At 43.0% G+C, this 23,674-nt stretch overlaps 1 protein-coding gene across 2 annotated transcripts in view; it reads right to left on the reverse strand.

The window, feature by feature from the left end:
- Positions 1-23,674, reverse strand: part of fto (FTO alpha-ketoglutarate dependent dioxygenase) — a 120,256-nt gene that overhangs the window by 56,781 nt on the left and 39,801 nt on the right. For both annotated transcript variants that reach the window (XM_039795315.1, XM_039795314.1), the window contains one exon: positions 9,036-9,160. In XM_039795315.1, coding sequence (XP_039651249.1) covers positions 9,036-9,160 — 125 coding nt within the window. The remainder of the gene's footprint in view (positions 1-9,035; positions 9,161-23,674) is intronic.

Raw genomic sequence — 23,674 nt, forward strand, 5'->3', positions numbered from 1 at the left:
AAATGCTGTCAACCCAGGGGTTTAATTAGTTTGGCACGTGTGCCACTTATAATCACCTGCCATTACCAGTTCTGGCTGCATCTGCTTACACGTCTGTCAGTGCCGGGCAGGCTGTGTGTGTGTGGGTATAGGTTTGTGGGTGTGTCGGACAGTAGGTTGGTGAGTGTACAGTACATACTGGCAACAGAACACGGCTCTCAACCCAATCTAGACACAAAGGGTTCATTGGCACCAGTTCACTACAATATATTTATATACACATATTTATAGAGAGAGAGAGACAGAAATGAATCAAAGGTTTTCAGAGTGTGTGTATTACACATCTTTAGACAAAGTCGCTGTCAACGACAGCCAGGACAATTGTATTAGTGGTACAGACTTGTCAGCAGTCCGTCTGTACAGATGCATTGTGAAAGCAGAGGGGAGCAGGGCTTGGTAGTGTCAAACTGCATTGTGAATAGAGCTACACCTCAGGCTGAATACATCACATTGTGATTTCATGAGAGCTGGAAGAGGAGGAAGAGGAAAAAAAAAAAACTTCAGGGCGGCTAGTGAATCTCAACCCAAAACATGAGAAATGGAAGTTAAAAGTGAATCGTTCACTCCCCCCGGCAGCACAACACATTCCCACCTTCCCACTGACAAAACAGCGGTTCAGTTCTTGAGATTCACCTATGTCTGCGGCAATACAATAGCTCTAACTATCCCTATTCTTTGCAGAAAGTTCCCATTTAGCACTAAAACAAGGCTTCAATATTGTGCCGCCTCAAAAACATCTGTCGGGGACTTGTGTGGCTACACTAATTACAAATATCTGCAGTAATCCAGCGCCGATAAGAGAGTCATTACTCCACCAGACATTTATCACTGTGGGATTGATGACCCATTTCAGAGGCAGCCTTTGTACAGGGAAGTGAAATCGCTGATATCCCTTTTATCCTACATCGCTGCTGAAGCCATCCATTCGTCAGGAGGCAAGCTAGTTAGAATTGTAATTAACAGCTATGGACTTTGGCCCTAATAGAATTTTTGCAGGAAACTGCAAATTGACGTGGGAGGGGACGAGGGGGGAGTTTTACTGTGTTTTTCTTTTCTTACTAATTGCCACTTGGAGTGGCTGTCTGTTGAGAAGAGAAGCTCCGCGCTCTGTCAAAAAAGTGCCACAGCAGCACTCCAGTTTCTCCAAATGCAGAATACATTTGTAAATATGTAAGCATAGCCATTAAGAGATGTGCCTGCTCAGGCACATTGCTTCCATGCAATAATCTGTCAAAGACATAAACGCACATTCATAGGTCAAACATAAAGTATGCACTTCCCTGCTTGAATACATAAGTTATGGGTTGCCTCTGACTCTTTTTCATTTTCAAACACACCCAACCCACACAGACACACATCCACAGAGTGGAGCAGCAGATGATCACAGTAGGTAAGGACTAAAGGTCTGGCCACCTGCCGGCCACGTCCCATCTTTGTAGCGGTAATGAACAGAGACAGCTTGGGGACCGCCCTGCGAGATTGTCCCCCCCCCCCTCCCAGTCTCCCTGCTTCGGGGCAGAGCTGGGGGCCCTGGGGTGACAGGGACGCCAGAGATGTTCCACACGCTGACAGGCAGGTCTTACCTGGCCAACCCTCTGTACACATTGGCCCAGCGACACACACACACAGGAACACGCACGTGCACAAGGGGACAAATGTGGTGATACACAAAGACTTGCACGCGTGAGAGCTGCATATACGTGCACACTGTAAGCATTCACATGTTCAAGTACCTAAGCATATGCACAAAGTGAAGAACACACCCTCACACATACACAAACGCTGACCCGGTGTAATTCCTCCAGCACACGGCTGGTGACAGGAGCAGCTGCGGCCGCTATGGCAGACAGATGAAATTTTCATAACTATCTCCTCCAACTTCCATCCTCACCTTCAGGATAATTTATGACCTGCCTGCCAGCCTTGAAGAGACAATATGCTTGATATGAAATGAAGTGTTCCAGCGGTGTAGGTTATAATTAACAGAGGAGGGGAGAAAGATGTGTGTGTAAAGAGTGGGGGGGGGGTGGAGGTGTGTGAAGGAGAAAGAAGAGCCCAGGTGGGGTGGTTGTAGTAGATGAGGTGGAGAAAAATAGAAAGGAGCATGTGGTGTGCATGCATCTATAATGTGCGTGTGTGTGTGCGTGTGTGTGTGTGTGTGTGTGTGTGTGTGTGTGTGTGTGTGTTTGTGTGTGCGTGTGTGTGTGTTAAAACACGGCATACATTCTTTCAATTATTTTCTGGGATAGAGACATAACCGACCCGAACCCAGCACCTTCAAGTAGCTGTAACAAATCATACACAAAACACTTTACAAGCGTATGATGTGAAGATTGTTTGTATGTTTACTAAAGGCCTACACATAATAATCAACATAATGATATGTCACGGTTATACTTGTGCTCATGTAATTAGCTCACTAACTGCTCAACATTTTTTTCACATGTACATATTTCAGCGTAGAAATCCTAAATTGGTAACATTTCTATGATTCAACCTAGGACAAACAGGATTTAGATGAGATAAACTGTAATGACAGTGTTTTTGGTGAGCACCCCCCCCACCCCCACTGACCCATAATGCTATGTTCTTGCCGTTTGTTTCACATGCCTGCAACACATCCTCATCCAATCATGCTCTATCAGCTCTCTGGGATGTTGGGTCTGACCAGAAAGAATGTCCTGGTTTTCGTGACTACCAGTAAAACAGGCCCAAACCCAGACCCCCCTCCCCTCTCCTTACCACATTGTCTTTTCCAAACACAAATCTTGTTTCCATATTAAAAAAGGCAGCATTTAACGGCAGCTGTCTCTGCAACAAGTGTGTTTAAATGTCTGTGGGACTTTTAATGACATCTTTAACTCTCTCTTTCTCCCTTTCTGTGCCTCATTGCATTGCCAAGCTCTTACTGTGAAATGCATAATTATGAAATGACTGTTTCCATTAAAACATGTGAGAAATTTAATGCTGTTGTGAGTCAGTCAAGGATAAGCAGGGGAAATTAACAATGAGAAAGCGTGATACTGATTCCTGCCAGTTGCAAGCCTTCCATTCCCACACTTAACCACAAAACGAGAGAAAGCATGTACCTCATCGCCAATTACTGACTTGTTTGAGAACAGGCAAGATAGAAGTAAGTGCATATTTACACAGGTAGAACTTGTTTGTAAAGAAAGTAGACGGTAAAGAAATAGCATCACCAGTCATCTTATTCACACAACTTATTCCTGCAAGAATAAGACATACTCTGAAGTACTTTCCAGCCTGGGAGCTAACTAGAATGGGAGTACAACTGCTACGGCGACAGCAGCTGTGAGGTTCTGCTAAGGTCAGGACATGTCATGCATAACTGACTGATTGCTGAATAGGGGCGGTTGCATGAGAGATGAATTCATAAATTACAATCAAGCACACACAAACGCACACCTCACAAACACATAGGCCACAGGCGATCTCGCGGCACGAATGTAACTGGTCTCAGGGACCACACAGACATGTTTAAGATAAAGACAGACAAATTAGACGACAGCGTCTTAGGCTAACCACTGCGCTTGCACTAATTACAGGCTGGCCAGCGATGAAAGAGACAGATGACATGTACTTATTTGTTTTCTCCTCCAGTGCCCTGAACCAAGTAAACACAGGGATGTCGATGACGGCCAAAGTAGGAGGTACAAAGACAAACACACACAGATAGAGAACAGGGTTGTGGCATGACAGTTCCACCCACCACACACAGGTGCAACGAGCAAACCCCTAAGGTAAAGAAACCCAACCCAATCACATGTGCAATGACATCTCAACAGATGACAGATTTACTAGAGGTCTATGGGAACTTGTGCCCAGCAAAACCTTGAGCGTATAAAGAGAGTGAGTTGTATATGGCATTAGAGTAATCCCTGCAGTATGGCGTCTCCATTTCTAGGGATTTAAAGAGGTCATTGGCCACATTAGACAAGGCTGTGGTCTGTCCATCTTAATTGTGGACACGACATTGAAAATCTTTCCAACTCCCATCTGGGACAGGGTACCTCCATTGTCTCCTAACTCCCTGTCCCACCCCAGTGCGGGAATCGGGGTGGGGTCTGTCAGGCACAACACAAAAGAAATGTCACCACTCCTGGAATGAAGTGCCAGGCAATGAAGGTCTCTCTCCTCTTTTTTTTTTTTTTTTTTTTGCCTCCATAGAGGTGCAACTGGTAGCTGACATCACTTGTGGGGTCACCCCCGGCTGGGCACAGCTTCAACCTCGGCTCTCTGGCCCCTGCTGGCCCCCGGTGACCCTTGGTTTTGATGACAGACTGGACCTTTTGTGTAGCAGCGCCCTGTCCAGGTGAGGACAAGAGAGGATGACAATGGCAGGAAACATAAAGCCGATGGAGGCTGGGAGAAGGTCCTACAGGTCATGGGTCAAGCTGGACAGCTGAGTGATGAGTGCAGCTGTGGACACGTGGACCTCCTTCTGTGTCCTTTAGCTCTGCTTGCCATGTCAGCTGATGTTGTCTTTGTCTTAGGATAAAGACCTCACTAACTCTCAACAAGTTGGAGAAAAGTAATAAACTCAGGCGACAGATGTACTACGCCACAGATTCCGAGTGTACAGCTATTATCGTGACACTGTGTACGGTGTGGGTCAACTCTTTGTCTTTTCAAAGGGCGACTGAAATGGAATTAGATAATAAAAGGACATTCGCCTATGGTTAATTGAAAAATGGCATTCATTAAAATCATTGTAAATTAAAAATCTGAGTTTTTAAAATAATCCAAAATATAACACAAATGTTAAAACTACATGGAAGTAAAAGGAACTAGATGTTTTCTCATGGATATATAATTTTAACACTTGCATAATAAAAAAATAAGAAAAAGGAAATATGCAATGCCTTAGTACAAATTGCCATCCTTGCAAAGCCCTCACGTAAATGTATTTGTGCAGTCCAAAATCACATAAAATGTCTCAATGTGACACAGATGAATATGATGTATTTCCATCCCTGGCCACTGCTGCAGAATTCACTGTCTCTCTCTTGTCACGTGGTATAAAACCAAAATGCTGCAAAATAGTAGCAGTTTAACTGTTTTCAGTAACAAACTTCTTTGCGCTTGCCATATTTCTCTGCCTTCTCTACCACCCAAGCCAAATTAAACGAAGATTACCAAGGCGCCTCCAAACTACAGCGATTCACACGTCCTAAACTGTCCAACTGTTTCCGATGCCAAAGGTCAATGGCTGCCTACTCTCCTACCGGCCCACACCGAGAGATGGGAGGACAGGGTTTGCCAAGTCATGCACAAACCCTGCTTTGGGTCATAAACACCTCCGCCTGTCTCCCCTCTTCTATTCTCCTCCACAGAGGTGAGTTGGGTTTGCACTCTGTTAATCTTTCACTACAGGCCTGCTTGCTTTTAAACTGGCCCACTGGAGAACAGAGGAGGGGAATGAAAGAGGGGTAGTAAAGGATGAGAGTGGATAAAAGAGCAGGAAGAAAAAGCCATAGAGAGGGCCAGATGGGCACCTTCACAGTCCATTTATCAAACCCAATGTGGCCCTCCCCTCCCCTCCCCGCTGCTCTCATGTCCTAAACCCCCATGTAATTCTGTAATGATTTTCATTATCATATAATGACCTTACAAAGCCTACAGCAGTTTGCATGGTCAGTACAAAACTCACAGCTGTTCCCTTCAGTGTTTGCTCACCGGCTGTGAAAAAGCTTTTTTTGTTTTTTTATGTTGGTCAGAGCAGTGACCTCCAGGCTCTGGAAGGTCAGCATTAGGTCACCTCATCAAGGAGGTTCAAAGGTAGCAATACTGTCCTCATCCACATTCAAGGTAGGATCACACCAAGTATCCACTCTAGGTACGTTCAAATATAGCACTTACTATACGGTTGGATTTTGTATCTACATACATCCAGTGTTTGTCAAACAATGAATCCTGTTTTACCCATATTTGCGTAGATGTGAAACAAAATATGCATTTTTAAAACCTAATATTTCCAGTACCAAGCGTTTTGAATCTCTACAGTTGTATAGTGCCACTGAGATGTGCCATTTCCTAATAGGGCTGTTCCCTGGAGGTCGCCTTGCTCTACAATCTGTACTTCCTGTGTGGCATACTCAACTGCTCTCCTACAGTACAGTCACCCACACACATAATAATCCATCTATTTCCAGGGCACTCACGGGGCATTTACCAAAGGGACACGGAGGGCAGCATCTATCAAAGAATTCACCATGTGCATCGGGAAAACCCAGTTACCAGAAAAGCTCATAAGAATAAAAAAAAGCTCTCATAACTTTGTTGGCTCAGAGTGAACGAATGGACTGCTTCTGCGAGCGGGGCGAGCCGAGGCATCACTCACTCAAAGTGCCTATAAGTCACTTGTGAAGAACCACTGGTCACCAGGTCCAATTTCTCTTTCTTTGCTTCTTGGTCGTGCTAAAAATGCCCCGGAGGCAGAAAATGGCAGTGAGCAGGCCCACGTTCCCCACGAGTGTGCTGCTTAAAGTGGTGTTTAAGAAACAAAAGTCAGTGAGAAACTTAATCAATCAGTGCTGGTTGTTTATGTTTATGTGCCTCTAGCAAGAGTCATCAATCACGCCTTTTTTTTTTTTTGTTTTTCATCCTTTTGCAAGCATTATGCGCTGAATGGAAACCATGGAAACAAAAGGCGATATTATGATGAAAGACTGCCTGTTGCATATTGTGTGAAAACCTAATTAGGACGCCAGATATAAAAGGAAGCAGCGAAAAGATTCAGCAAATTAATTTTAAAAGTCCTATTTTGGGGAGTGTTTTTATGAAAATAAATCAAGTTTGTAAATACATCTGACTGACGTGAACTAAATTCACTCACTGTATGTCTGATTCTGTAATATACTGTATATTTAATTCAAAACAATGACTTTGTCTCTTTTTTTCAATCCTTAACCCTCATTATCTGCAAATCTCTAATCAGCACCAGTACGTCCCACTTAACATTGCACATAGCCATGTGTTTAGTTTTGTGTAAATGAGATCTGTTGACAGCCACTTGACAGGATGACCCCTGGCTTTTTTGTAAGTGGGGGCGGTGGGGGATTAGGGATAGACATTTAATGTGTGTAAAGGGGAGAGGAGGTATCAGGAGCAGCTGGAGTTCAAACATATTGTGTGGGACGCTTGCCCTCCTCCAAAACTAATCTAATCAGTCTTTCACTGCTGATAGAGTAAACGTCTGCCTGCCCCGCCGACAAGGACGGAGCATTTCCTGTCCTGGTTTGTGATAGTGGTTGTCAGGATCTTAGGGTCTAAGTCTAGGGGTTAGACATGGTTAAAAGGTGGTGACGTTGCATTGTGGGTGGTGGGGGAACCAGGATGGTGGGGGGACAGCGCTGATGTTAGGGTGTGGTGAGATGGTTTCTAGCTTTCAGCACCTGCAGCTGGAATGCACTATCAGAGCAGGCCCTACATCAGAGTTGTGAGGCCGTGGGCGTCGACACAGCAGAGCAAGGTGTGTGGAAACAGCCTGTTTACAAGGCTCATCTGGATGGGGCATAGTTACGGGTCAACTGAGGGGGACAACTCAAAACAAAAGGGGCGTCACGGAAAGACGAGGGCAGCAACACCGCAGGGAGTTAACATATATCTATCGAAAGAATGATGTTGCTTTCAGGAATTTCTAGTCTGTAGATTCTGCGCCTGGCACTTTTGCTTTCTTTAGGCTCTGGTTCATGCCTGGTCCAAAGTGTGTGTGTGTGTGTGTGTGTGTATGTGAGTGTGTGTGTGTAACACTGAGGTCAAATCTGTTGATAGAGACAATAAGCAGTGAAACATATGTGAATACAGATCTACATGCATGCCAGAGTTTGTGTGTGTCCTTGCTAGTGCTGAGAGGGAGAGTGACTGAGAGCATGAACAGCTAAAATAACACTGTGTTTTGTGTGTGTGTGTGTGTGTGTGTGTGTGTGTGTGTGTGTGTGTGTGTGTGTGTGTGTGTGTGTGTGTGTGTGTGTGTGTGAGGCCTCCTTTATCTGAATGAATGGCCAGTGTTCTAATCCGTAGCTCTCTGCCCTTATCTGGAAGGAAGGAAGTGACTGGGCTTATCCAAGACGCGTGTGTCGTTGTGATAGCTGTGATAGCTGCCAGGCCCAAGGACCACAAACAAACACCAACTACACCGCTGCGCATCTGTGGAATTCACATCACTGAATGAAGGCGGGACTAAGGTGATGATTCGGGATTCTTTTGCTTGATGACGCAATCACAGTTATTAACCATACCAGACCCCACGGACAAATGAACCAATTGGTCTCGCTCGGATCATTCAACATTCCAATAGCTCTGGTCCTTCTAACCTCTTCGTGTGTTGTTGTGTGCGTCAAAGTTTTGGGTGTGTCCCATTTTCCTTAATAAGGGTTCACTAAATATTAGCCCCCTGTTGTTTATTGGTTATGATGCTCATATTCACATCCTGAGTGTTGACCTTTGACCCCAATTGTTTAGCATGTGTTATTTATTGGTTGTGGGTCTGTTGTAAGCCCAAAGTTTCAGTTTGTTTCATTACCTGAGAGGGTTAATGATCACCATTAGTTTCAATGGTTTCGCAAACAGCATGTACTCACTGCAGTTTTGGCCAATCTAATTGCAATGACAATTTTCGAGATTTTCAGCTCGCAACATATACAGTATGACCTTGTTTTGGGGAAATCAAGGTAACTAAAATAGAAACATACAACTTTTCTGAGCAGCCAACTGCAAAATGTATGAATACATGTTGTCTTTGTGTAAAAAACAAAACAAAAAAATGGCAATTTAACACAGGATTTTAAATATTAACCAGAATAGCTCATTTCCAAAATGAGTTTAGAGTGACTTTACTTATTTGTGTGTGAAAGTGTTCCCATTTTGAATATACGACAGTGCTCATGCTTCATAAAGTGTCCTACTTTACTTGTCTCACACCTCTGTCAGAGATGGAGCCGATGGAAAGAACAAAGCTGGTGGTACACTGTTACCTGTCTCTCCATGTCTGTCTTTGCTGGTGTCTGTCTGTCAAGGAAGACAGCAGGGTTTCTGCCATCTCCCTCCTTCCCTCTCCTTCCTGGCCCTCCTCCTCCACTGTAGCCAAGAAGAGCATAGTCTGAAAAAGAGAAGCAGACGTAGAAAATAGCTGCATCAAGTAGAACTAAATGAAAAGATGTGTGAACGACAGTATGACCTGGGCCACGCCATTCCAAACAAACTCAACCCTATCTTCATATTCATTCTGTAATCTCCTTTTTCAATTCAAACGAAAGTGGTCACAAGCTAAAATGAAATTGGCTGGATAACCACCCACTACATCCTTGAGTAAGACAACTATTTGGCCAGATTAAGTTTTTCCCTAAATATTAAACTGCATGGAATTGAGTGGAAAGACTACCTGAAGTGATTCCCTCCATCCTTGAGCTTCTATCCTCAGTTGAGAAATTACACAGCTCTGAGCCAAGACTATTATAACATCCCTGGGACGGCGACATACAGTAAGTCTAGTATAAAGTCAGTTTCACATCAGAGGATGGGCAAATTACACCCAATATTAGAGTGTGAGTCAATTAATCACGTCCTGCACAGCACAGTGTAATGTGTGAGTATCCCCCTGTTGAACATGAATTACAGGCCGGCTTAAAAGTGTGACGTGGCACATCAGTGCTAATCTGAGACATCCTGGCAAACCTTCGCCTCCAAGTCCTCCGCAGCCTCTAAGCTGGTTGAGAGGGAGTCAAATGAAAAAGGATCTGGCAGCCCAAATTAAATGCAGTGCTGTCAGCCACACTCAAATACCTCTTTCTCTCTCTTCTCCTCTACCCTTCACAGACTCTCTCCCTCTCTGAATATGTTTAAATGCATCCCCCCCGCCCCCCCTCCTTTTTCCAGCCTCTGAGAAGTGATGGATCTGTAACTCAGACTGACTCTGATGCCTTGTTAAGAACAGTCTCTTCCTGTCACATCCACCAGTAAAGCATGTTCATTTCTTCCCATTAACAGTCACTCGCCTCCCCAGTCATCCAACCATCTTTTCAAAAAACCCACAATGTAAGGGAACCTTCCTTTCTTCTCCTCTCCCTCTTTTTTTAATCCTTTTCTGACAATCCACCTGTCTGTCTTTATTCATGTGAAGATGGGCTTGATTGTCTGTGTGTGTGTTTCCAAAGGAAAGGGGTGTGATTTGCAGCAGAGTAATATGCTAACTTCCTCCACACCACACAGGACAGGTGTCAAAACATGTGGCGGTGTGTGACTGATTACACCTGACTCGGAGGAGACACCAAAGATTACGGTGACCAGGAGGAAGCAGGGCAAGCTGTACTCCCTATAGAAACTGTACCTTACGGTTTGGATCAAAAACCCATCCTCCTGGGATGAGTGTCAGGCTAAGAAAGTGCCAGAAAGTGCATTCAGACTGTATCACCATCTCAGCCAGTAGACTTCACATTGCCATGCTGGCCGTGTAGCACAGTTTCAGTGTCTCTAGCACAGCGTTGATGAGCAAGTAGCGTTGATGAGCAATTCGTAGTTGATCTGAAACCTGCTCTGACGTGCTTCTGAGCTTGTTTCAGTTCTTCCAAAAGCTGGACTGTGAACAGAATGAGTGGCAAGAAAGGAAAGACAGAGCAGTCCAATGAGCTTATAGTAACAGTGCAAAATCAAAATACAGCCAATAAAAGCCACATCATTCAAAAAAACTGTTAATCTGAGTCCACCATGTTTGTACATCATCACCTTGATGTGCATTAGAGTGCGGATTGGGCTGCATTTTTCTGTCCGAGCCCGACAGAGCAGTAACCGAACCCGACCCGAGCTCGACAGGCATTAAGGTATTCATGTCAGAGCCCGACCCGAGCCCAACACAGTTAAAATCTCTTTTTTTTCTCATACTAATGACACATGTACGTTTGTTTGTGTGGAAAGCCCACTATAATTAAGCAACTGTAGGAAGGCATTCAGAAATGTCAACAGATGAGCGCATCAGCGCACACGGGGCAACAAGCGCACGTTAACACAGGCGCGCGTGTGTGTGTGTCTGTCTGTATGTCTGTGTGTCACAAAAACATAACTTTGCATCAAGTGAAACAGGCCCATTGGCTACCTACATAATAAGCTGTTTTAAATTTAAAATGTTCAGTGTCTTATCGCGCTGATGTGACCGAACCCGACGCGAACCCGAACATCATTTCTAAATATCTGTCCGAACCCCGCCCGTCTGGTCCCGTCTGGTCCCATCGGGTCCCGTCTGGTTCCGTCTGGTCCCGTTGGGTCCCGTTGGGCTTGGGTCGGGTATCCATCCTCTAATGTGCATCACATCCTATAAATTGATGGGGAAAAGCTTTTTGTCCCAACTCAATGAGGATGACAAAAGTCATGACACACTGAAGTCTGCTCACCTCTTCCATTAAACACGTTAAACACACCAGTGACCACTTCTGCTTTGAGAGAGTGTGTGTACATTTGTGTACATTGAGTATGGGTTAAGCCTCTTTATATGTTTGTTTCCAGCCACTTTTTGTGAGTATAGGTGTGCCTCTGATAATCTGAATGTGTGTTACCAAGCCTCCTACTCATTAAAATGTGTACACGTGTGCTTGCGTGCCAGAGTGCGTATGATCTTGTGTTTAGAAGACTCGGTGCTGAGAGAGGCCTTCAGGTTTAGCCACGGGCTGACCCCCAGGCCATTTAGACACCCCACTGGTTGTTTACTGGTCGAGCCCGGCCTCAGTTGGCAAGACCACAGCCCTTTATCTTTGGGCCTGTGTTAGCACTAATCAGTCCCCTATTTCCTTCTATTTACCCCATGATGACAGTAGCTATCCTCAGCCTCCACCTCACACAGCCTGATGCTGACCATAGATGTCCCTCTGACCCAGGCCACATACCGAGGTGAACAAGAGGACAAGGAGAGGCTTGGCTACCTCCATCCCTGGTCCCCAGACCCAAACTCAACCATGTCTATTTTACTACAGATAGGCATAAACATTTCCGGCCCTGTGCAGAAGCAGGGTAGGTAAACAAACATGCAGCCAGGCCGAGGTGATATTTTGGTTGGTGGGGAGTTGGAGTGATGATAGCGTTCCAAGCCAAGGCTGGCTGGAGGGCAGCCTGGGGCGGCTCACTAACACCTCGAGCCAGGACTATATCTTAACACCAACAAGCATCTGTCTATTCCATCACATAACAACATGTCACTCATTCTACACAGAATAATAGAATGGGAAGATTGTTTGTTGCTGCACACAGTGCAATATGGTGTACATCCCTTAAAACTTAACAGAATAGCTGTCACGGGTCACGTAATAGCCCAAAGGTAGGAGGGTTAAAAAGAGATGCATGCAGAACTGAAGGTTTACACTCCATAAAACAGAACTACTAGCTGGCCACCAGGGTGTCTGAGAAATTGTTAACACCCCATGAAATGTCTCTGCTGACTTTAGACCAAGCCTTTCAGGGGACCCAGAGCACTCTTAACCTCACTGGCGCTCTCTTATATAGGAAACGTTTTATGTCTGCAGGCCACAAACACTTCAGAATATCCAAATTAATTCCTTATTTTAACTGACATGGGTGATTTCTACACCAGAATAGACCATCCAAATGATGGGTGGTTATACCTAAAAAGGTAGGTAGTAAACAAAATCACCAGTAACACCAAGCATTCCCCAGGTTTTGGCTGATGGCTGGTGTTAATTAGCCACCATGGTTCCTCCCCGCCTAAGTACACCTCTGTCTGTCAGACTGGCAAACTCCACGCCTGTCTCCCTGCCACTACCACGTGTAACAGGCCCAGCAACAGGCCAGTAGACCTGCCTGACTTTCTCTGTGCCAACATGTCTGTGTGCCCATATGGAGGCAGGCATGGCCCTAACTAGTAATCCATCCCCTGTGTGTGACTGTTGAGTCACCACTAAGGGCTTTAAATCAGAGTGATGGCATGCAAGCACCAAAAAATCACTCATATATCGAAAATTACATTTACTGCATTAATGTGGCAATCTGACTTGCTCTACAAATAGTCTGTTGTGTTTGGGGGAAAATCCACCTTTCATCTGCAGAAGAGACTGAGACCTTCTGGCCATGGACCAATTGTGCAGCTTATATTGAGGACCTAGATAGTATCTGGAGCCCAAATGGACTTAACTCTGCAGTATAGGTATTGTTTGTTTAGGTTACAACCCTCCATTGACAACCTGTTTTTATTATCTATATCATGGCAAAATGTACACTACCGGTCAAAAGTTTGGGGTCACTTCCATTCCACTCCATTACAGACAGAATACCAGCTGAAATCAGTTGCATTGTTTTTTTTAATCAGGGCAGCAGTTTTCAGATTACATTATGTGCTTACATAATTGCAAAAGGGTTCTCGACTGTTGTAGAAAGAAGTGGCTGATCTTTAATCCAATATTTGCATTGCCCATTATCAGCAACCATTCATCCAATGTTCCAAAGGCACATTCTGTTTACTAATCTGATAGCATTTTAAAAGGCTAACTGAGAAAACATTGGAGAACCATTTTGCAATTATGTAAGCACATAATGTAATCTGAAAACTGCTGCCCTGGTTAAAAAAAGCAATGCAACTGATCTCAGCTGGTATTCTGTCTGTAATGGAGTGGAATGGAAATTGACCCCAAACTTTTGACCGGTAGTGTACGTATCTTCTATCTAGCAATCCCAGATTCAATACCTAATGTGATGAAAAGAAGGAAATGTTTTTGTTTTATTAATGCTGATAATTACCATAAACTGGCTAAACTCTTCAGTGGGGCTTCAACCTGGTCCCCAGGAAGATGACTTAGCTCTCTGTTGGTTTTAATTTTAGCCATCTGCTAAAAGGCAGATTAACACCTGAGAATAACACCAAGTGAATGATTTGGGGTATCACTCTAATATCCAGGGCAGAGAACCACATTTTCAGACCCTAGCAACAACATGACAGTACAATTAAATTACCTTTTCTTTCTTTTTACCCCGGATGTCAATTCTGCCTTTGACTGTCATTCCTCCCTAACTCCACTTCCTCTTGCTCACCAACATGGCTAGAACATCAGCAAGGTATATCAAGCTTTAAGATTGAACCCTTTTCTCCAAATCTTCAGACACTCCACTGAATTCTGCCACAGTTTGAGCTCAGCTGCTCTGACATCTGATTTCATAGGCCCTGGGAGTGGGAGTTTGGCAGACTCCATCTCCCTCTCCCCTCTAATACAAGAAACCAATATCACTTTGACCGCTGGTGGAAAAAGGCATCAGGCACCTTGCTCGGGGTAATGGATAGCTTCTGCTCACTGATATAAACAACTGGGGAGCTGTGATCCTGCCAGGACCAGTTCCAGTCTGGACAAGGGATCTGTGTGTAATTGCTGCATGCCACCGTCAAGTTACTTTGCTCTTGGGGGGTGGACTCTCCACTGGTGGAAAAATTATATTAGCCCAGGAAGAAATAAGCCCAGACCACATTCACTTTCCTGTGACATCACACTTGAAGTCATAAAAAGTGTGTGTGTGTGTGTGTGTGTGTGTGTGTGTGTGTGTGTGTGTGTGTGTGTGTGTGTGTGTGTGTGTGTGTGTGTGTGTGTGTGTGTGTTTTTCTTGCCTTCTGCCTGCTTTCACATGATTACAGATGGTTCAAAATTGAGGCATATCTGAAATTAAATTTGTTCAGTTTTCATTACGTACGATTGGTTGATAAACACGTGTGTGTGTGTGTGTGTGTGTGTGTGTGTGTGTGTGTGTGTGTGTGTGTGTGTGTGTGTGTGTGTGTGTGTGTGTGTGTGTGTGTGTGTGTGTGTGTGTGTGTGTGTTTAGGGGAAAAGTGAAAGGTGTCAACATTGCTGGTCAGGCTTGTGTTCCAAGCTTTGAAGCTCCACAACCTTTGATTTTATCAAAGAGGAAACAGTAAAGAAAATGAAGGAAGTGAGTTCTATAAAAATGTTCTCTCAAAGATGATTCAAGAAAGTCTTTTCTTTGTATGTGCGTGTTTTTTGAATTATCGGTGCAACTTTGAGCAGTTCTCACAACTAAAGCTTACAGAGCACTGACTTTCAAAAAGGTTTGTTGCCACACTTATTTGCAGTTACTCCAAATATATCATTATAACATTTAAAGACATGTTTAAAGGCAGTCAGGGTCCGCTTAATTAGGTGCACCTGTACAGTCTAATGCAATATAATACAACTGTTAAAGTCTACTTTTGCAATGCCTATAATGTTCAAGTTTTGTTGGCACTCTCATAGAGGTGTTAATTAAATTCAATGTTTAAGCATTGAGGTCATAGTGATGGTGTTGTACAGAACTGCAGTGGCGGTTCTACATGGAATTAAACCCTGGGCGAGATCCCCTAATTCTCTGCTTTGGTAGGACACACGCACGCACGCACGCACACGAAACTCATCCCTAAAATCTAGATTTGTATCATTTTTGGAGAGATCTCTAAAAAGAGTATATATAAGAAGCATGTCTAGATGTTTCTATGATAAACATACTTAATTTCTTAAAAAGGACATTCCCTAATTTAACTGCGCATGTGTGCGTGTAAAGGCGTTCTCGCAATCTCCGTGGTGATAGAAACTAAGACCCTTCTGCCAGATTGACCCTTGCAAGGTCTCAGGCACCATCAATTACGTCAGCCAGTAAAATGGGCTTTGCTACACACAGCAGATTATATGGAGTGTAAAACATTAGAAAGATGTGTCTGCAACATCAGAGTAACATGTTTGAAGTGACAATGGGTTGGTGTGGGGGTTAGAGACACTCCCAAAAAGGGAAGACCCCTGACAAGTGATTTTGTTTGAAGGCATTGTAACACACTCAAGTGGGCAGGGATGCTTTCTATGGCCCCAACGGCACTCCATCTTCTGGGCAGAATACAAGCAGAATGGAAGGACATATGCTTTCCACAGGGTCAAATGAAGCAGAACTCACAGGCTTTTGTGGTGCTCCCTTTTGGTGGTGAGAAGAAAAGGCAAATCTGTTGTTGGGTTGTAGTCCAATGGGCCCACAAATATCGCATGAAAATTCACCGGGCTGTTTCTTGCGAAGCTTTTGTCTCTGCCTCATGATAAGGAGTGTGGATCCAGTTGGACTTAATGGCTAAACCACATAGTTCTTAGTCTGAATGAGCTCTCCGAGCCGGCTGGGACAGGACACACACACACACACCCACTTGTGCAAACTCTTCACTGGCCTGGCAAGAATGCACCATCCATCCATCACAAGAAAGCTTTGAGAGGCGCTTTGACTAATTCAGGACAATGAAGACAGAGCTGGACAGAGATGTTTGCGATGAGCGTGACACTCAAGCACCTTCTGCTCTGTTAAAACCCTCTTACTCTCTTTCACTATATGAAAGCTGAGTCTAGATTTTAGCTAGATAGAAGATTGTGATCAGCACTTCACTCTCCTGCCAGTAAAAAGCTTTTTGCTGACTGGGGCCAAAGCCAGCCTTTCTAAGCCCTGTAGTTACAGTGTAACACACACTGCACCATACTTTAGGCCTTCAAAAATGCTAAACCAATAAAAAAAAATAAAAAAAGGGTTTCCATCCATCTAGACACGCTCACATACAGGTTGTTTTTTTTTTTGTTTTTTTTTTATAAAATGGGGGAATATGTCTGCAAGGGTTGAAATGTGCCACTAACAAAGTTTTGATTGATTACAAGAAGTCTGAAGCGTACTGATTCCTCAATTTTTGCATCTGGCTGAAAACCATGGAGCAAAACTAAACAGGCCCTCTTATGTCTAGTCTGACATCAATTGTGAATTACCTATAGAGGTACAGTGAAAAAGAATGACTATGTCTAAACTAGAACAGATTGGGATCTGCAGGTTCCCTACCATAAGAAAATACTGTTTACTTTATTAGAGGCCAAAGGGTCTGTGTGGTACCAGCCATAGACTAACCTTGGTTTTTTTATTGATAACCTTGGAGTTGCATCATATAAGATGTGCCAACATTGTTAACATTGGTTCAGATTTCAATTATTTGCTCATTTTAAAACTAATTAAGGTTCATGGTAATAAGTATATTTCGGTTGCATCATTCTACCTCAACTCCTAGTTTATTACCTGCTACCATTGCACCAGCTATATTTATTGATCGACAGTTTTCTATTTATTGACCGGTATCTTTTAATCTGATTGTAGATTACTATTCACTGTTTGTAATGTATGCAGCATCATTGTGCCCAAAATGATTCCCCCCCCCTCCCCGGGGACAATAAAGTTTATCGTATCATATTGATCATTGAAAGCACTATACATTATGTGACAAAAAAACAGGAGTGTGTTTAATCTGCTGCTTCCCTATAGCTCAGTTGTGATTAGACTGGCAGCCGTGTTGCCTTAAACAATTCTCTCCGCACTACGCGGCCATACAGTAATACACAATGGCACACACCATGAAGCAGTTACATATAACTGGATTATGGCCTCATATACTATATAAGATGCTGTCTACTTCAATCTGGCAAAGAAATCACAGACACTGCAGCAGTTTTTTTTTTCTCATTTAATAATGTATGTTCAACACGAACCTCATATACTCGAAAAATAATTTGACCGTGGAGTATATTGATTTCATTAATTAAATAGAATTCAAAGTGAAGACAGTACACTTTGGATTAAGTTACAACACTAATGCAGCGAATCAAACATATATTACATTGCATCTTGACATCAAAAAGCAGTCAAGTTCAAAGTTATTTCTTTATGAAATTTATGTTCGCTTATCGTTTGTATACCGGGTATAATCTTTCGCCAAAATACACCCTAATTGTAATGCTGTTTAGCGGCCAACTCTTGCTAAGTGTTGTGTGTTGAAACTGATCAGTATTTGAACAAAGCCCCTGAGGACTTTTCAAGCAATCTGTACTTTCAAATGCAATACTATAGTAAAAAAAACAAATCAAGACTTAATTAATTGAATTCAATTGACGGCACTGAAAGGAACAAAACCCACTGGCCGTGGGGAAAGAAAGGAAAATATATATTTTTTTAAATTCTACAGTAATATGTATATTTTGTAGTAAATTAGCAGCAGCAATGTTGTGCATACAGTATGTAACCGGTGAGTTGGACACATTTACGTATTTCACCAAAACATCCTCTTTCCAATACATCTTTTATTTTGGGGATTTTACCTCATGCCTGTGTGTTTTTCGAGTGTGACTGTGTGTGTGGACGCGGTCAGCGTGATGACGGAGGTACGTGTGTGCACGCTCTGGTCACAGCCGTTTGTAATACGACCGGAGGGGAGCTAAGCAGATGTAGCAACCGCACATACAGCTAATGTCCTGTTTCTGTTGACACCACAGAGAAAAGAATCAAAATCAGTCCCATCTCCTGCCTCATCTGATGCCAGCACACAACGCAGAGACCACAAAAGGGCGAAACACACACACGGGTTACATAAACATACAATGTATAGTAAATAGGGGAAACCATGCACAAAAGGCCGATGTGTGGTCCTTTAAATGTGAATCATTTATTTCAAAACATTTTAACGTATGATGCTGATATAAGTGCTGCCACTGGCTATCTGCTGGTTATCGCTACAACTGCTACTCATTAATAGAAACAGGATTATGTTAGAGGTACTCAAGTGTTTCTAAACACACCTCTTTTCCCGCTCATTTACACAGTATACTTTGTCCCCCACTATTGTGTTATGTGTGCAGGTGTATGTGTGATTGCTCCCCACCCAGGGAGGCTGATGAGAGCAGCTAAAGAGTGTTTATGAGACTGTTAGCCAGGAGAGGATGCCGCCCTGCAGCTCTCGCCCAAATAAAAGAGCCATTTATTACATCCAACATGACCCTCTCATTACACACAAATAGGAATTAATGAGCGCTATATCCGGCGCTCCCAGCGGAGCGAGGCGGGGCCTGCTAAAGGACTAACGTTAATTACATTGTCCTACATCTCACCCATTTAACACCACCCATCAGATCTGTTGGGGAAGGATCGGAAGAGTGGAAGAGATTCCCTATCTGGAAGAATGGCCGCTCTCAGCCTCACCAGTGTGGTACAGCTCAGCAACTTTACGTATCAGACGTAGTACCACTGGAAGGCATGGCGTTACAGTGGAATACACATAGCAGCTATGTACGTATGTGAGTAATCAGACAGGCAATAAACAAGTCCAGTGAAAACAAAGTTATTACCCAAACAGTCAGTAGTAAAAGTCAATTAGATCTTGCACAGCAAGTTCTTGGTTCAACTTTGAATTACCATAATTACCGTAGTTGTGCATTTTATACAGTTTAACAATGCAATGGGTTATAACGGACACTTTGGGTGTGTATGCTTCTGGTTTTAAAAGTCAATTAAACACCTAGAGTAAAATATTTGGGGATTTGGTTCTTGTCCGATAGTCCTCCATTGTGAAGGTGTAGCTACTAGTCTTGGGATCTCAGCAGTGAAATTGGTGAGTAAAAACATAACTGATAGGATTGATGGTCAAAACTACAAAAAAAAAAAAAACAGATCCTGGGGTGTAAAAAATGGGATTTTCCTTTCAGGCTTCACATGGGAGAGAATCTGCTTCACCAGAAAACAGTACACATTTCAGGTTTGATCTCTGTTGGGCTATCCTCTTCATACTGTACATGCCATGTTTTGAAAGGTGCACAGACACACACACACACACACACACACACACACACACACACACACACACAAAAAACAGGGTATGAAACTTCTCAGAATGCTCGCAGGACTTGAACTTCCTCCCGACTGTAATCACATCCGCTTGTCATCAGCTTCTCATCTCTTTCTAGTTGACTTTCTCTCGTGCCCTCCCATTCCAACTTAAATATTACCGTTATCTCTCTCTTCCCTTCACCTCTGAAAATACCCGTCTCCCTCCCAAAAAAATTATTCAATTATCATCAACAATCTTTTCCCATATTTCTTCCTTTTCTTTGCGTTTCTTCAAGCGAATCAGACAATTTCCATCAGCATCGCCACTTTCTCTCCACTCATTGTTTTCACAGAAGGCTTTATGTACTTAAAAAAAACACAACACGATAGCTGCTCCAGTGAATTTGAAGAATTGGCGAGGTACCGAGTTAGTGGTTGGTATTTTGCTGGGCTAAATGCAACACTCGCACAAAAAAGCTGATTAAGGATTACATTCTCACCACACTGGATACCTCATGCCTACAGCTTCTTCAGAGATCAAAAGTGTCATGATATAGTGGTATAGTGATACCTCACTTTGAGGGTTTTGGCATTTTTTGTTTGTTCGTATAGTTTGCCTATTTTTTCTGTGTGTAAAAATAGTTTGCATTCGTTCTCTCTGTAAAAACCTTAAGAGGGTATGTTCTAATTTTTGTCCCTCATTAGATGTTGGGGTGGGCTTTCTTTATTGTTCACTTTGAGGCTGTATAGTTGATCTATCATTAACGGCTTTTAATTTATTGTTTCGCTATGTGTGGGAGATATGAAGTCCTTTGAGACTGTCACTGGGATAAGGGTCTGTACATATACGTGTGGAACTAATTTGAGTTGACATGCAGATAAACAATAAAAAGGATATCAACCAGAGGACCTGATGAGGACCCAGATTCAAACGATTTCAATAAAAGTGTGTGCACCGAGGTCAGAGTATGAGGGCTCTGTTTTTGCTCCCTCTGGCTTATTGAGCTCAGCACCACATCTCAATTGCTATTTCTGAACATGAGAAGTATTAAACAAGTGACAGAGAAGTAAATAAAAAGAAATATTCAATACAATTAATATTCCACTAAAAGTGCATACATTGAACAATATTTTAAGTTATTTTCTCCGCTTCTGGTGACAAATCAATGTGTTTTCTTGTGTCTGTGGTAATTTACTTTACTCCACCACTTTGACACGATTGCCTGCAAGAGTAAACAATTACACCTGGATCAAAGTACTGAAGTAATTATATATCAAGCGCTGGTTTGTGGTAATGTCTCTAGTCGTATATAAGAGAGGCGGGCTTTGCTATGAGATGCTCTGAAATCTCTCTTTCATCTTTTTATACTTTCTTCCCCATCAAGGCACTTTTCGACACACACACACACACACACACACACACACACACACACACACACACACACACACACACACACACACACACACACACACACACACACACACACACACACACACACACACACACTCCTTCCTTGCATCTCTCTCTCTGTTGATATGACACAGGAAAAAGCTGGGCCCTGCAGCCAACCCCGCCGTCCGCACTGAATGCGATTAAGCTGAGCAGTGATTAATCTGGGCTGCCCCATAATTCCTCTTTACCACTTTAATGGATGTTATCTCCCCTCCTCTGAAGGCTTATCTTGCTGATCGGGGCCAAGGATGAGGAGAGGGAGAGGAAGAGGATGGGGTGGCTTTGGTAATTGGGGGGGGGAATCAAACAAAATCCATATAGAGGTAAGTAAATAAATAAGTAAGTAAATAAGCACAAAAATGAGTAAATGCACGGATTGAGGAAGCTGCTAAGCGGATAAGGCAGATCAGTCTCTGTAAAGTGCTCATTTGTTTTCTAAGAAGACGAGACAAGCCGCCTTCAAAGCCTGCTGATACAGTAAAAAGCACTGTCAACATCCCAATTCACAGACAAACTAAATAAATTATCCAAACGGCTGTCAATAAAAGTCCCCCAGCCCCTCATTGTATATGTAGATAAGGTGTCCTCCATAATGTAGCCGACAGTCATGGCTACAAAGACAAAAACAATGTGGGACTTTTCGATGAGCTCATTTTCTATCATAAGCGGCAGTGACGTACAACAATGGCATTGTTCCATTTGCGGTTTCCACGCCGGAAGATAAAGTCAAAGATGGCCAAGTTCTTCTTATACATTCCAAAATCACAGCTCCGAAACAAGTTTGCTCAGGTCTATTGCGGGAAAGAAAATGTAATGACTCTCCACACCTTAAGCTTTCAGGACAATCAGCTGCATAACTTTTTATTGAGAAATAATGACACGCATATATCAGGAATGGTTTTAATCATTCGAAATGAGAACGTGCTCCACAAGGAATTGTCCTTAAAAAGAGAGGATGAGCTGGTGTCAGGTTTTGTTCACTAACAAGTATTACTTACTAACAGTAATATACTGTAAAACACTATGAACTCTGATAACAGCTGTGTGTGCGTGTCTCTGAGTGCACATTTGAATAGGACACTTTTATTCTGCTATGTAACATTCAAAAATAACTGAATAGTGCAATGCTAAAAAAAAAAGTCAAGCGCAGCAAATATTCTGTATTTTAACTGTTGTTAATGTGTTAACTGAAAATAGTACTATAAGTTTCATCTCTTTCTAAATGGACACCACCGTACATGTAAGTACAGTAGTAGCAGTGTGTTTGCTGGTGTGTCCGTCCCAGTGTTTTTGTCCTTCCATGTCTGTGTTTGTGTACAGAAACGCATATGTGAGACACCAGCTGAGAAGTGACAGGGTTAAATCTGTTCGTAGCTCTTTTATCCCCCGCTTCGGCTTACAGCGATGTTGCAGTGAGATTCTGTCATAGACAAACCTCTGTGGGATTCCATTCACTACTAGTGTACATCTTTAGGTACAAAGCTGCGGGCTGCATTGGCTCCAGGTAACATAAACGCTCCCTTCAAGCCACCGCGTATCTGCCCATGAAAATTCTCTAAAGGGGTTTAAGCATTTACGCAGAACACTATCAGGCGCTGCCGAAAATTCAGCTTACCCTGTTGAATAGGGACTTCAAAGAGAATTGCAAATACCTTTGCACCGCTACGTTCTCTCTTCCTCAGTCTCTCTCTCCGTCTCTTCCTGCTTCTTTTCATTTTATATTTCCAAACACAAGCTGCTGCGTGATGTAAAAATGTATTATCAGCCATATATTTCCGCTTTAAATGAATAATAACAATAATCTTTGAGTAATTTCTTTTTTATACAGCTCCGTCTAAATAGGGCAAAGCAAGCAAGCTAATATAGAGCCGCGGGTAAACAAGGCCGTGCAATAATGAACGTGTGGATTAGGCCTCTAGTCTATGTTATGCGATAAGGAAAAACAGCTGCGACTATCCAGGTAACAGCACATATTGACTGTCAATGAAGGATAAACTACTGTGCAGCTGCACATTTACTCCTTTCATTCACACTGTGGACACGCTGTGCACACACACAGGAAGACGCACATGTGCATACACACAGAAACATACTGTATACAGGCGTCAAAGCCACAAAGATTCGGAATAAAATAAATGTATAAGCGTATTTGCACGGTATGGAGCTTAAAATGCAAAACAATATGATGCATAAACAGTGTGATTTAATGTAAGAGATAATAAATGGCTTCATAATGAGCAATATAAATGGTCTTTAAACACTTTACTGCTTAGTTCACACTTATAATTAATCTGGGTTCCATGTGTGCATATAAAGTGGGTATAAAACTCTGCCCGACTGTGCAAGTAAAACGGCGAGCGAAAGAGAAAAATGACTGCTGGTAAACATCTGCAACACGATTCAGCTTTGGCCTGTAGCTTTTAAGATATGCTGCCTTTTTTCCTCAGAAGGACCAGCACGGAAAGCTCTCCAAATAATGCATTGCAAAAAATTGCTCCCTGAAATTATTTACGGTGAAACGCACAA

The sequence above is a fragment of the Perca fluviatilis genome, chromosome 3 (assembly GCF_010015445.1).
Source record: "Perca fluviatilis chromosome 3, GENO_Pfluv_1.0, whole genome shotgun sequence".
In the NCBI taxonomy this organism is placed as follows: Eukaryota; Metazoa; Chordata; class Actinopteri; order Perciformes; family Percidae; genus Perca; species Perca fluviatilis.